A 13,313-nucleotide genomic window follows, 5' to 3' on the forward strand; every position below is an offset into this window, starting at 1 on the left:
AATAAAAGAAGTTACTTCTTCTTGTAAATCTTGTTTTGTATATATTTGGAGACCACCATATCTCAAACAGTGCTACTATGCTAGCCAATGTTAGTGCTGCTAAACAGTTTGAAAAATACTCAGTCTGTTCATTCATGTATCCTTAGTTGACTTTTCCAAAGTGGATGTCACTACTAACATAGATATAGCATGTGGGTTCAAGAAATGAATGGGAAATATGCAGAAAGCAAGCAGACAGCCTATTGCCTATAGTTTTCTAAATGCTTATCTTCTTCCTAGGAATGTGCTTTTTTGGATTTGCTGCTCAGGGGCATTTGGGAAAGCCACGCCAGAAAGGATGAATTAGTTCTGTTGCTAGGGAAGGTACTCCAGAGGCTTAAGCTTCCCATTGGAAGAAGGTGTCCAAAAGCCTCTCAGTTCCATTCCCCAGGGGATCAACTGATGTGCACTTCTCAGGAGAGATGACTTCTGAGTTTCTTCTACACCCTCAGGGCTTTTGTGAGGGAGTACCAGTACCTATAATTGGCTTTAGTCACAGTTGAGGTTGCTGGTGCAGGTATGGATCTATCATTCATGTAATTCGCAGTATTTCAGTCTTATTTCAATAAAGTGTTGAATCTGGCTGGACTGGGCACAGTCCAGAACTTCCAAGTGAAATTTTTCTTCTGACAGAAGAAGTTTCAATAGTGATTCCTGGAGATGAGATGTCTTCCATTTCTGTGACCAGATCATCAGTTCAGGGAAAAATGAATAGAGCAGCCTTGCTACCTAGATGTGGGAAGAATGGGCTTTGACAACTCCTTCTCTGTGGTTGTCCAGGGACTGTTGCAAACCCAATAGGATCCAGGAGCTGGATTTTGTCTCACATTCCAAAGGGAAGGTACAAGAGAAGTCATCCCCTGAAAGCACCTTTGTTTCCTACCCAGCACTACGTCCTTTCTGGGTTCAGCTTGAGCCAAGTCATCTTTACCCAAATGCCAATCATTTTTATAGCAACTGCTTTGTGTTTCAAGCATCTGCCAGTCTCTGGATTTTGTCATGGATTACAACAGAAACTGATTGATATGAATCATCAGTCTCCAGTGCCCATGTCAAGATATTTATGCTTACTGAAACTTTTAAATTAGATACTAGCTTCAAAACACTTTAACCTGTTTTTGTGGTAGAGAAGCTCAGAGACTGCACTTATCTGGAGTTTGTGGCTATAACCTCAGTCTGTCTTGCTTGCAGGTGATGTGTATGATATGTCTGGGCAAAGGATAGAAATAAATGAGGTAAGTGCTCAAGTGCTATCAGGATCTGTGCTTTCAGTGAACCTGCCTGCCTAAGTGCTGATGGACACAACTCACCCAGGCATTGCTCACGCTGTTGACCCTGCAACAGCTGATGCTCTTGACCCTGACAACAGGGATGTGTGTTCTTGTGGATGTCAGAGGATTGCCAGAGTTGCATTCCCTTCCAGTAAGCCTAGTTTAACCTGCAGGTCGGATAGCCTGAGTGCCCACTGTTCCCTCAGCTTCACATGACATCCCAGTGCATGCACAGCTCCTCTTGAATACTTGGCCATTGAAGTTTGTTGGAAACTTGGACATTGGTGAATTTTGTTATCTTTGGCAGTTAATTAAAGCTTTGGTGGGAAATCAGTGAGTTCAGTTCATATCAATTACAAGGTCATTGTCAAATTCTCCTGATGTCTGGACGTTGGAAAGTGTGAAAATGGGTGAATTCTCCATTTCTCTCTAGCCTCTGCTTGCTGGTACAAATGCATATGTCTTGGATTTCTAAAATGTCTGAAAACTGCATGCAGTAATCCAAGTAACAAGCAGCCAGATGATGATGAAAATCTCACTCCTCGTTCCAATGATTCATTTCCAGGCCATTTAAAACTTAAATTACCCCATGAACTTGGCTATTTGTGCCGGTGCTGTGCCTCCAGGCTGCCCTCGCTCAGGCAGCAAAATGCAAAGGGCTGACTTGCTTGGGGAGACATGCTGGTCTCCTGCCAACTGGCTACCTGGCAGCTCCTCCTGCCCTTGACACTCACCAGAGCAGAGTCCTGCTGCCCACACATCCACAGTGTTGCAGTGCCTGGACCTTGCTGTGCAGATGAGTGTGTGTGGGGGGTGGGTCTGTGCTCTTGTGGTTAGTGCTAAATGTCAGCTTGCAGAGGTCAAAAGGATGACTCCTATCCTGGAAACTCTGAGCTCATTGGGAACGGGGCGGGAGTCAGACTTGTCCCAGGCAGGCTTGGCAGTGCATTCCTCCATGACACATCATGCTGTGAGCTTCTGGCCATTTTTCCAGTACATTCCCCTCTGCTTGGGGCTCCTTGTTTTTAGACAAAATGAGCAGTGCCTGTGGAGTTGAACCTTTACATCACTTGTCTGTCATCTTTTTTCCATATCAGGATTTTTTCTTGCTTTGGGAGAATAGGGTGTAGAACGCAGCCTTTTGAATTGTTTTAAATTGGGCTTCCACATTGCCCTATCACAGGCAGCCATTGACATCAGAAGCATGATGCCTTCAAGCAGGCATGTGTTGAAGGCAGGCAGTTCTTTGCTATAGAAATCCTTTGGTGGGGATCCTGTAGGAGCATTTGCTGTCATACAGAGAGACATCTTTAGCTAATAAGGTTCTCAGCCTGAGTGCTGCTCTGAAAGGCACCTTAAGTGCCTGTCCTCTCCTCTGATTCAGTAGCTTCCATGACCTCCAACTTACTTAGACTCACCAATCTCTGTTATGAACAGCCCTGCAGGGGAGGGCCCTTTTTAAATGTAAGGAAGATAGAGGGGCTGTGATGGGCAGGCATTGGTGTAGAGGCATATGAGAGCTCCATAAATAACACTGAGCCATATTTTTGCAGAACACAGAGAAAGTTGATTTCTCATACAACCAGTTAGCCGACCCGAAGTTTTCCTTCTATGACCACAGCCTGGTTGAAGCTGTGAAACTGAGTGATGGCCCAACGCACAGATTCTTCCGGCTGCTCTCACTTTGTCACACAGTGATGCCAGAAGAGAAGAAGGAAGGTGAGGACTGGTCAAGGCACCAGACTGAGTGATTATGTTCACCCTGCACCACAGTATGTCTTCTCTCCACAGAAGCTGTTATTGGTCCTTTTGGCTCCCTGGTGATTTTCTGTAGTATATGGCTACACGTAAATCAATATCTTTGGAGATGCCACATGGGAAGAGCAAGGACCAGGGCCTCCAATCCCTGTGTGTTCCTGTGGTGGAGCTGACACTACTGCAAACACCACATCTCTGGAGTGCGGAAACTGCAGGTGCCACAGCTTCCCTGAGGTGGCAGGTGGCTTTCCCCACTCTTTCTCTTCTCTGCACCAAGTCCCATATAACAAAGTGCATAGAGCACCTACCGACTGGAGACTCATTAGCTCCACTCATCCAATGTTCCCGCAGGTACTGGGTCAGTCTTGTCAAATCCAAGACAGGGCGAAAATGGTGCTTTAAAGGCTAGAACCATTAATTGACACATATAAGGTGAAAACACTGATAAGAAAAATACATGCAGATGTAACTAGAAGGGGTTAACCCAAGGTTAACCCAAGTCTCTCTGGACTCCAAAGAGAGTGAAGACCCCAAAAGAGTCTAGGAGGTCTCTTGCACTGGCCCGGTTGATGGGACTTGATGGAGACATGTGGACATAAGGTGCTTTTTAGTGCTGCACCTCTGGGGATAGACAGAAAAGCAAAGGGTTAACTGCTTTATAATGTCTTTGATTTTCTATTTGTTTAGGCTCAGAAACTAGGTAGAAGCCACATTACATTTTTTTTCTTCCATGTCAGGTAACTTGGTGTATCAGGCCCAATCTCCTGATGAGGGAGCCCTTGTCACTGCTGCCAGAAACTTTGGATTTGTGTTCCGGGCTCGCACACCAGAGACCATCACCGTTGTGGAAATGGGAGAAACAAAAATATACAAACTCCTGGCTATTCTTGATTTCAACAATGTTCGCAAGCGAATGTCTGTTATTGGTATGTTCCCTTTGCACCCTTCTTTCCTTCCTGATTTTTTAGGCTCTCAAGTTGGCCCTCATTCTGCTGTGATGCCTTTTCCTAGGAGATCTCCTTTGCAATGCTTTCTGAATAACATTTACTTCTGAACGCTTGAGATGGACTGCCTTGACTTTTCAATTACACACCAACAGTGCTAGCTAAATACTTAACTTTGGCAGGCGGGAGAACATCTTAACACCTGGACCACAATGATGAAGCAGACTCCTGAAGACACTAAGCTTTTTACATATCTTACTTCCCTCATGACAATGCAGAAAAGGCCTTCCTTCTAATGAGCTTTAAAATTGACAGCAAAATCCAAGCAAGTGGGAAAGGAGAAAGCAAGGACAAGTAGAGAAACCCACTGTCCTACAAGCAAAATGGAGAAATGATTCAAGAAACCTCGTGTAGCCTTTATTAACCCTCCAACATCCTCAGATATTTCAGGAATTGGAATATCATAACTGTAGTGAGAGAGCAGTAGTACCTTTACTGGTAGGAGCAATAGGAGCAGCAGGACCAGTTCCCTAAGAACAAATTGCTCTTGACTTTTGAATGCAGATGTCCTGCCTGTCCTGCCTGCTGTCTGTCGGAACCACATAATCCAACAGATCATCTGCTCAGACCAATGCAATCCGGGTACAGTTGCCTGTGCTGCTACTGCTAAGGTGGAGAGTATTTGCATTATCTTCTTTTCTAAGCAAAGCTTGTCTTGATTCCTGCGAGTTTGCCAAAACTTGGTGGAGTCTGGACACCTCTAAAAACCCTTCTTTGTTTTGATGGAAGTGCTGTAAATCCCAAGTGCCTCAGCCTGGGATTTGTAGCATTTCTTTTTCTCTTCCTCATAGTGCGGAGTCCAGAAGGTGACTTGACTTTGTATTGCAAGGGGGCTGACACGATTCTTTATGAACTGCTTCATTCATCCTGCGACTCTCTCAAAGAGGAGACCACAGAACACCTGAATGTAAGTGTTTCCTTCTGCACAACATCTCTGCCTTTGACGGTGTCGTGGTTTAACCCTGGTCGGCAGCTAAGCACCACACAGCCACTCATCACCTTCCCTGCCCTGTGGTGGGATGGGGGAGAAAATTGGAAAAAAAAGAGTAAAACCCATGGGTTGAGATAAAGACAGTGTAATAGGACAGCAGAGGAAGAGAAAATAATAATGATAATAATAATGATAAAAGAATATACAAAACAAGTGGTGCACAATGCAGCCACTCACCACCTGCTGGCCAATGCCCAGACAGTTCCTGAGCAGTGATTGCGGCTCCCCGGCCATCTCCCCCCAGTTTCTATACTGAGCATGATGTCATATGGTATGGAATAGCCCTTTGGGCAGTTTGGGTCAGCTGTCCTGGCTGTGCCCCTCCCAGCTTCTTGTGCACTTGGCAGAGCATGGAAAGCTGAAAAGTCCTTGACTAGTATAAGCACTGCTTAGCAAGAACTAAAACATAAGTGTGTTATCAGCATTCTTCTCATACGAAATCCAAAACACAGCACTACACCAGCTACTAGGAAGAAAATTCACTCTATCCCAGCCAAAACCAGGACAGATGGTTTCCTTTTCTCCAGGTGTGGAAACATACTTTGTATTGAGACAAAAAACAGCTTCCAGAAGCAGCACCCAAGCACTATTTTTTTCAGTTTTGGTTTTGGTTTTGTGGGGAATGGAGAGAGAAATAAATTTATAAAACCTTAGGTCTCAACTCAGTTGCCTAAGCATGGGCACCAGGTGCCATTTGAACTGCTCTAAGATATCCAGGACATCTGGACATGGATGGCAAATACAATGCAGGACGTTCAGAAGACCTGTATTCCTCTGGAGTAGGAGCTGGAAGCCAGGCAGGATAGGTGAAACACCTGAAATGGCACAACTCATCTGTATTTTGGCAACTAAATTCCATCCACATCTGCTATTACTCCACAATGCATGCACCTGCTGCACTCAAACATGCCTTGGATCAGAATAACTCAGGTGATCAGTAATGGGCCACAGGGCCATTTACCTTCTTGAATACAATTCAGATCTGCAATGATTGTGATCCCAGGGGTGTCAGTCAGAAGGGACCAGGCAGGCACTGGGACATACCTCCCCTTATTCCAGATCATACAGGGGCCTATTGACTGGGCAGCAAGGAAAATGCATCACTCAAACTTGTGGGCTTTTATATTGTTGATGGAGTGCACTGGGAGATGGCTACTCACTCAAGTATATCTTCTGGCCAATATTTACTCCCCCTTGTGATGCCAGATCCTGCTGGTACAGTGCAGAGCACCATGTAACAGAAAGTTTTGCCAGAGGGGTTGTGCAATAGCACAAACATCTCTGCTCACTGCCTTGGGGAGTCAGAGAAAGTTGCTGGTGAGGGAGAGGGCAGAGACAGATGTAGCCTGTTCCTGATGTACCTTTACTTCAAGCCTGGGGGAACACCTCCATTTTGACCAAGGGATCTCCGTTATTCAACCAAACACTGAGCACCATACCATCAATCATACATCTGCAGAAAGCACAGTTACAAGGACTTGCTGAGATATCATGACTGCCTATGCTCACACTGTGCATTTCAGCCAGCATTTGTACCCTGAAAGTGTTAAGCCCAGGTCCAAAATTCAAGGCTGTGTTCAGTGTTTATTTAGGTCTCACTATTCTGAACTGTATGTTGAGAAATACAAACCTGGGAAACAACTGCCTGGTTAATGTAAAGCTTTAGAGCCAAAAAGTAGGAAAACTCTTTTGAAATTATTCTTTGTAAGGCAATGATGAAGTGGTCTGGAACTAGTTTTTAAAAAGTACCCCAAGGTTTGTGGTCTAAGTTGTGATTTTTTCACCTTTCCTCTGCAGACTTTAGGCAAGAAGCTTTTACAAATAACCATTTGCTTTCCGAGCGTCCTTTGTAAGCCCAGGTGAGCGACCATTCTCCTTTGACCTATTCTGCCTCACCACTGTCTTGCAGGAGTTTGCTGGTGAAGGTCTGAGGACACTCGTGGTGGCCTATAAAAACCTGGATGAAGACTACTTTCAGGACTGGATCAGGCGTCACCATGAAGCAAGCACTGCCTTGGAAGGACGGGAAGATAAATTGTCAGAATTATATGAAGAGATTGAAAAAGACCTAATGGTTGGTGTTTCAGGGAATCTGGGCCGAGCTCTGGGGGAGGCAGCGAGGATGGTGGTTTGTCAATAAACAGCTCAGTATGACTTCAGTAAACATTGCTCTGCAAACAGCTCAGTGGGTTGTGTGACAGGAGCAGATAGGAATATGGCAGTCCTGGGTTTTCACTGGCATCTCCATCAGGAGCCCGTAACTGCAGTGTCAGCCACCAGTGCAGGGAAATGGTTTTATTTTAACTCACGTGGGTGTCAGAGTAGCTTTCTCGTGATGAAGTGACATACCAGAGCCTAAGGGAGATGACGTGGACACAAATATTTCATAGCTATCCTTTGTGTGTGCAAATGGCTGATCTATTTATTTTCCTGTCTTTGAAATAGCAGGCATAATGAATAATCCCCAATGCCCCTCCATTTCAGACAGTGTCTTCTTTGTTCTTGCAGCCTTGGGCAGGATGGGGAGGTGATGTCCATGAATATGTTTGTTTCAATTTGAAATAGGGCTATACTCTGATCTTCAAGTCATTCTTCTCTCCCTGAGTGTTGTTACAGCTTTTGAATGCCCTGGGGGTGGGGGTGGGGTTCTGCCTGTGTTTTAGAGCCGGTGAATAATGAATGAAAAGGATGTGTGGAATCTGAAGGGAAGCAACTGAGCTTTTCAACTTGCAGCAGTGCTTTCCTGAAATCTCAGAAATCCTGGGAGCCGCACTGTTGCTCCTTCCATTAGCTGTACGCTCAGGATGCCAGCAGGGCCTGGGAAGAAGCAAGTGTGAGCCAAGGAGATGCTGACCTCTGGAAGCTGCATAGTCCATGGGGCAGAGCCTACTGCTCATCTAGAGGAGTGGAAAATGCTGATCCTCCAGTCCAGAGAATACGTTGTGCAAACACTCTGTGGGTCATGTTCAAAGCAGGAAAGACATGGAGGTTTAGAGAGAAGTTCCTTCAGAGCTGTTGTCTACATGGATAACACTTATAGCTGATGAATGATGAACATCCCAGGAAGCCAAAAGGGATCTTGGGCTTAAAGCCAAACTCTGAATTTAGCCTCCCAACAGCAGGATGTAGGTGGTAGCAGATGCTGCCTAAACCTGAGCTAGCAATGAAACCTTCATGTCCCTTTGACAATAGGTTAAAGCCACCAAATATCTCCAAAATGCAGAAAAAGCAATAGCTTTAAAATAATTAAGGTTTGTGTCCTGAGCAATCTGTGGTTTAGTTGTGTGACAGTGTGGAGCAGGGGTGGGGACACGTCTGTTATGGGCTGGAGAAGATGTTTAGCAGCCGTATGACAGCTGCAGTACAATATAGCTGGGAGTGAGCTCCACACTAGAGGATGCATATGGAGGTTTGGGGACACGGATCTACAGCTGTCTTTGTCCCTCAGTTAAAGCTCTATCTGCTGTGAAGGGGACACGGAGGAACACAGACCTGTAGGTCTGCAAACATTGGCAAATAATTTCATGCATGTTCATGATCCATCTGAGCCTGGGGGATTAGAGACTAGAATATCTGCAGGATCAGGGCTCTACTCTGTACAGGAAATTTGCTGAGGAAGAATGAACAACCTTACAACATTATTCCTGGATTTCATTTGTGTTTGGTTGAGTAATTACCTGGAGGTCTAATGCTTTCTACTTTGCTAGCAATGGGAAGACTTACCAGTTCCCTGACATTTTCTGTTAAGCTGCTAGGTGCCACAGCGATTGAGGACAAGTTACAAGACGGAGTCCCACAGACAATTGAGACTCTTGGCAAAGCCAGCATTAAGATATGGGTTCTCACTGGAGACAAGCAAGGTAAAGGGACTACAGCTTTGGATGTTTCTCTTCTCTCCCACCAGTGGGATGGTTCTGCTAAGACCCATGTTCTCATTCTTTCTCCTTTGAATCATAGAATAGAATCATAGAATCGTTTAGGTTGGAAAAGACCTTTAAGATCAAGTCCAACCATTAACCTAACACTACCAAATCCACCACTAAACCAATTAAGGGTAGAGTAATAATTAATTTCATGTTACCTGGCTTGGTAGCTGGATTCCTTTTTAATGAAAGTAGAACTAGAATAGAATCACCAAGGTTGGAAAGGTCCTCTAAGATCACCAGTCCAACCATCAACCCAACAGCACCATGCCCACTAAACCATGTCCCAGTGCCACGTCTACCCATTTTTTTGAACACCTCCAGGGATGGTGACTTCACCAACTCTCTGGGCAGGCTGTTCCAATGCTTGAAGACTGCACAGAAGACAAACTTACAGCTGGCTTTGCTTCATTGCCAGCTAGGCAAAACTCCACTTATCTGGAATTAGATGAGATAACTGTAGCTAGTGCCTGTCCTTAATTCCTGTCCTGAGGCTGGAAGCAATGTGAAGGCAGCATCCTTTGCCTTTGGAGAGGTGAAAATGAGCATCCCATAGTCCCTGTGTCATATGCTGTGAAAAGGTGTCACTTTAGTACAGTTGACCATCCTGGTGAAGAAGGCAGAAAAAATCTTGTCCTGCTTTCCAGGAACTTTAATGCTAAAATGGATGTTGAGTCTGGTTTAGTTTGGTCCTGGCATTAATGATCCAGAATAGAAATGGAGGAAACATAGGCTTTTGGAGAAAGCATTAAGTTGGAAAGAGCGTTAAATAGACTCCAATTAATTCTTTTGGAGAAATAGTAACCTCACTGAAACACTGGCGTTTCAGGGAGGCCAAAAGTGGTTGCAAATAATTTCATCCAAGAAAGCAGCAGAGAATTTTTGAGAAAAAATAAACATTTCATTTTATCATGTTCCAAATGTAATCGTTTTGCTTACTGTGGTGGGTTGACCCTGGCAGGATGCCAGGTGCCCACCAAAGCTGCTTTATCATTCCCCTCCTCAGCTGGACAGGGGACAGAAAATACAACAAAAAGCTCGTGGGTCAAGATAAGGATAGGGAGAGATCCCTTACCAATTACCATCATGGGCAAAACAGACTCGGGGAAATTAACTCCAAAAAAAATTTTTTTAATCAACATGATAATGTTTTTTATTGCTCCAAGTATGTTGGCCAAAGGGTGTTTTAAGCTTTTTCATTTTGGTAGAATTATTTTTTTCTGTGGCCTTGTGAAGAAGCCCAATTAGGGGAGATCTGCTGCTATGTGCATCAAGGTGACTCTTCTGGCTCTCTTAAACTATTGACTCTGAAAGGCTCACAGCCCTTTTGAGTGAGAAGGAGAGCTTTTGGCATGTGTGTAAAGAGGACACAGAGACAGTGGGTGAGTTTGAGGCTGCTAAGATGGGTCAACTTCCTTGTTTCTCTTTCCCAGAGACAGCAATGAATATTGGTTACTCCTGCAACTTGCTGCATGATGACATGGAAGATGTTTTCATTATTGAAGGCAGCACATCTGATGATGTACTTAATGAGCTGAGGTAAATGGCTGAAATAAACAGCTTTGTTGCTGTGCACTGGGGCTATTTGTAATTTGTATTATTCCACCTTTTTTTTCCTGTGGGCTTTACTCGGTGCAGTTCATTCAGGGACCTTAGATAAGGGTTGGCTGGCTCCCTGGAAGATCCAGCAGCTAAACACAATGCAGAAATCTCCTCTGAGGGTAAACTCTGAAGCTTCTTGATCCAAGAGGTCAAATCTATATAAATGTATAAGAAAGCAGAGTCAGGCAGGCAATATCAGCTGACATTCAACAAGTGATCTGGAGCCACAAAACCTTTGGCTCCAGGCTTGAGCTGCAGTGTTGCTCTACCACTACTGCCGTTCATCCACATTCACAGACTCATAGAAGCATAGAATCATGGAATCGTCTAGTTTGGAAAAGACCTTTAAGATAATCACGTCCAACCATTAACCGAGCACTGCCAAGTCCACCACTAAACCATGTCCCAGAGCACCACATCTACACATCTTCTAAATACCTCCAGGGATGAGGACTCAACCACGTCCCTTGGAAGTCCTTTGTCTGGATACGGTCCTTTTCTAGCATTATGTAGAAATCTACCTTCCTCCCTAGCATCCTCAGTAGACACAAGTTCTTAGGTATAGGTGGAAAATGGGAAAGTTTTTCAGTCCTTTTCTCTTGAAATAGGTGGTTGCCAGGCAATATGCACAGAAAATTGGGATGCCCTTTGGGATACTGACCTTTATGACACTCAGATGATTTGTTTGACTTTAAATCAGCACAAGTTTAGTACACACTTTTTAGAGTTTCAGAAGTATGTGGATGATCTGCACCAACAGCAGGAGCTAAACTGGGCATGTTGTTGTAGGGATGCAGGGAAAATTGAAATAAACTATCAAAGTGTAGCATCGATTTTTTATTTTCATAAAGTTGATTTAATAAAACACATATATCTGTATAAGCTTTTCATTATTATTTTGGATTCTTTTTTAGGAATGCAAGGAAAAAGATGAAGCCAGACTCCTTTCTGGACAGTGATGAGATCAACATTCAGTTTGAAAAATCTTCAAAAAAAACAACAGTTCTACCCGATGAGCAAGCAAATGGAGTGTACGGTCTGGTTATCACTGGCCACAGCCTGGTAAGGAAGGTTCAGAGTCATGGTAGGGGCTGTTCTCTGAAGAATTTAATGTGATAGGGACATAATGGAAGTCTGAAAATGCTTTAAAAATTTAGCTCTAGAGGACTGTTTGGGGTTTTTTTTCCTAATTGAAGATTAGGTTCAGTGATTATCTGAGACATCAAAGGTGATATACAAGGTTTCAGAAGACTGGAGCCGGGAAGAGTAGGCCCTGATGTTCAGCAAACCAGAGGGGTAGAGTAGCTGGATCAATTTTCATTTCCAGAAAGACACTAGAAAAATATTCAGGCAGTTTATGGATGCAGCAATAAGATAAGATAACATCAGATGTGGGTTTCAAGTATGCCAAGAACATGTTCTACTAAATATATCTGATAACAGATATATTTAACAGATAGGATACCTATCTTATAACTTAACTAATAAATTGTTTGATGCTCTCTCCCATGACGTTCTTCCAAGCAAACTGAAGTAATACAGTCTAGATGAAATTGTTAAGTGACCGATGCAAGACTGCTTGGAAAGTACGGCTCTTAAGGGCTCACTGTTGATCTAAAACAGTTAAGTGGCATCTGCAGGGGGCTATCCCACATCTATTTGATATTCAGTGTTTGCATTAACTGCTTAAAAACACAGCAGGTAACACCAAGATTGGAGAAACTGCAGGTATGATGGAGTTTAAGATTAGACTTGAAAACAATTTTAACAAATTGAAGAAATACTTTGGGGTGTGGTTGACACGCCAGAAGGATGAGATGTCATCCAAAGGGACCTGGACAAGCTGGAGAGGTGGGCCTGTGTGAACCTCATGAGGTTCAACAAGGCCAAGTGCAAGGTCCTGCACCTGGGACAGGGCAACCCCCGATATCAGTACAGGCTGGGGGATGAAGGGATTGAGAGCAGCCCTGCGGAGAAGGACTTGGGGGTACTGGGGCATGGAAAGGTGGACATGAGCCGGCAATGTGCGCTTGCAGCCCAGAAAGCCAACCCCATCCTGGGCTGCATCAACAGCAGCGTGGCCAGCAGGTCGAGGGGGGGGATCCTGCCCCTCTGCTCTGCTCTGGTGAGACCCCACCTGGAGCCCTGCGTCCAGCTCTGGGGCCCTCAGCACAAGGACATGGACCTGCTGGAGCGGGTCCAGAGGAGGGCCACCAAAATGATCTGAGGGCTGGAGCCCCTCTCCTACGAGGCCAGGCTGAGGGAGTTGGGGTTGTTCAGCCTGGAGAAGAGAAGGCTGCGAGGAGACCTTATTGCGGCCTTCCAGTGCTTAAAGGGGGCCTACAGGAAGGATGGGGACAATCTTTTTAGCAAGGCCTGTTGTGACAGGACAAGGAATAATGGTTTTAAACTGAAGGAGGATAGATTTAGACTAGACATAAGGAAGACATTTTTTACCATGAGGGTGGTGAGGCACTGGCACAGGTTGCCCAGAGAGGCGGTGGAGGCCCCATCCCTGGCAACATCCCAGGCCAGGTTGGACGGGGCTCTGAGCACCCTGCTCTGGTTAAAGCTGTCCCTGCTCACGGCAGGGGGTTGGGCTGGATGATCTCTGGGGGCCCCTTCCGACCCAAAGCATTCTGTGATTCTATGATTCTAAAAATGGAGAATGCAATTCAGTAAGAGCAAGTGCATTGTTCTCCACTTTCACATAATCAGCTACACA

The 13,313-nt window shown here is 44.8% G+C and overlaps 1 protein-coding gene across 1 annotated transcript in view; it reads left to right on the forward strand.

Annotated features, from left to right (window-relative positions):
* LOC104028303 (phospholipid-transporting ATPase ID) overlaps positions 1-13,313 on the forward strand; it is a 69,101-nt gene that overhangs the window by 43,843 nt on the left and 11,945 nt on the right. Inside the window, exons 13-20 of the mRNA XM_075726354.1 lie at positions 1,231-1,274; positions 2,864-3,029; positions 3,806-3,994; positions 4,864-4,979; positions 6,973-7,137; positions 8,812-8,923; positions 10,420-10,525; positions 11,503-11,650. Of these exons, the coding sequence (XP_075582469.1) occupies positions 1,231-1,274; positions 2,864-3,029; positions 3,806-3,994; positions 4,864-4,979; positions 6,973-7,137; positions 8,812-8,923; positions 10,420-10,525; positions 11,503-11,650 (1,046 nt within the window). The remainder of the gene's footprint in view (positions 1-1,230; positions 1,275-2,863; positions 3,030-3,805; positions 3,995-4,863; positions 4,980-6,972; positions 7,138-8,811; positions 8,924-10,419; positions 10,526-11,502; positions 11,651-13,313) is intronic.

This window comes from Pelecanus crispus, chromosome Z (genome assembly GCF_030463565.1).
Source record: "Pelecanus crispus isolate bPelCri1 chromosome Z, bPelCri1.pri, whole genome shotgun sequence".
NCBI classification, from domain to species: Eukaryota; Metazoa; Chordata; class Aves; order Pelecaniformes; family Pelecanidae; genus Pelecanus; species Pelecanus crispus.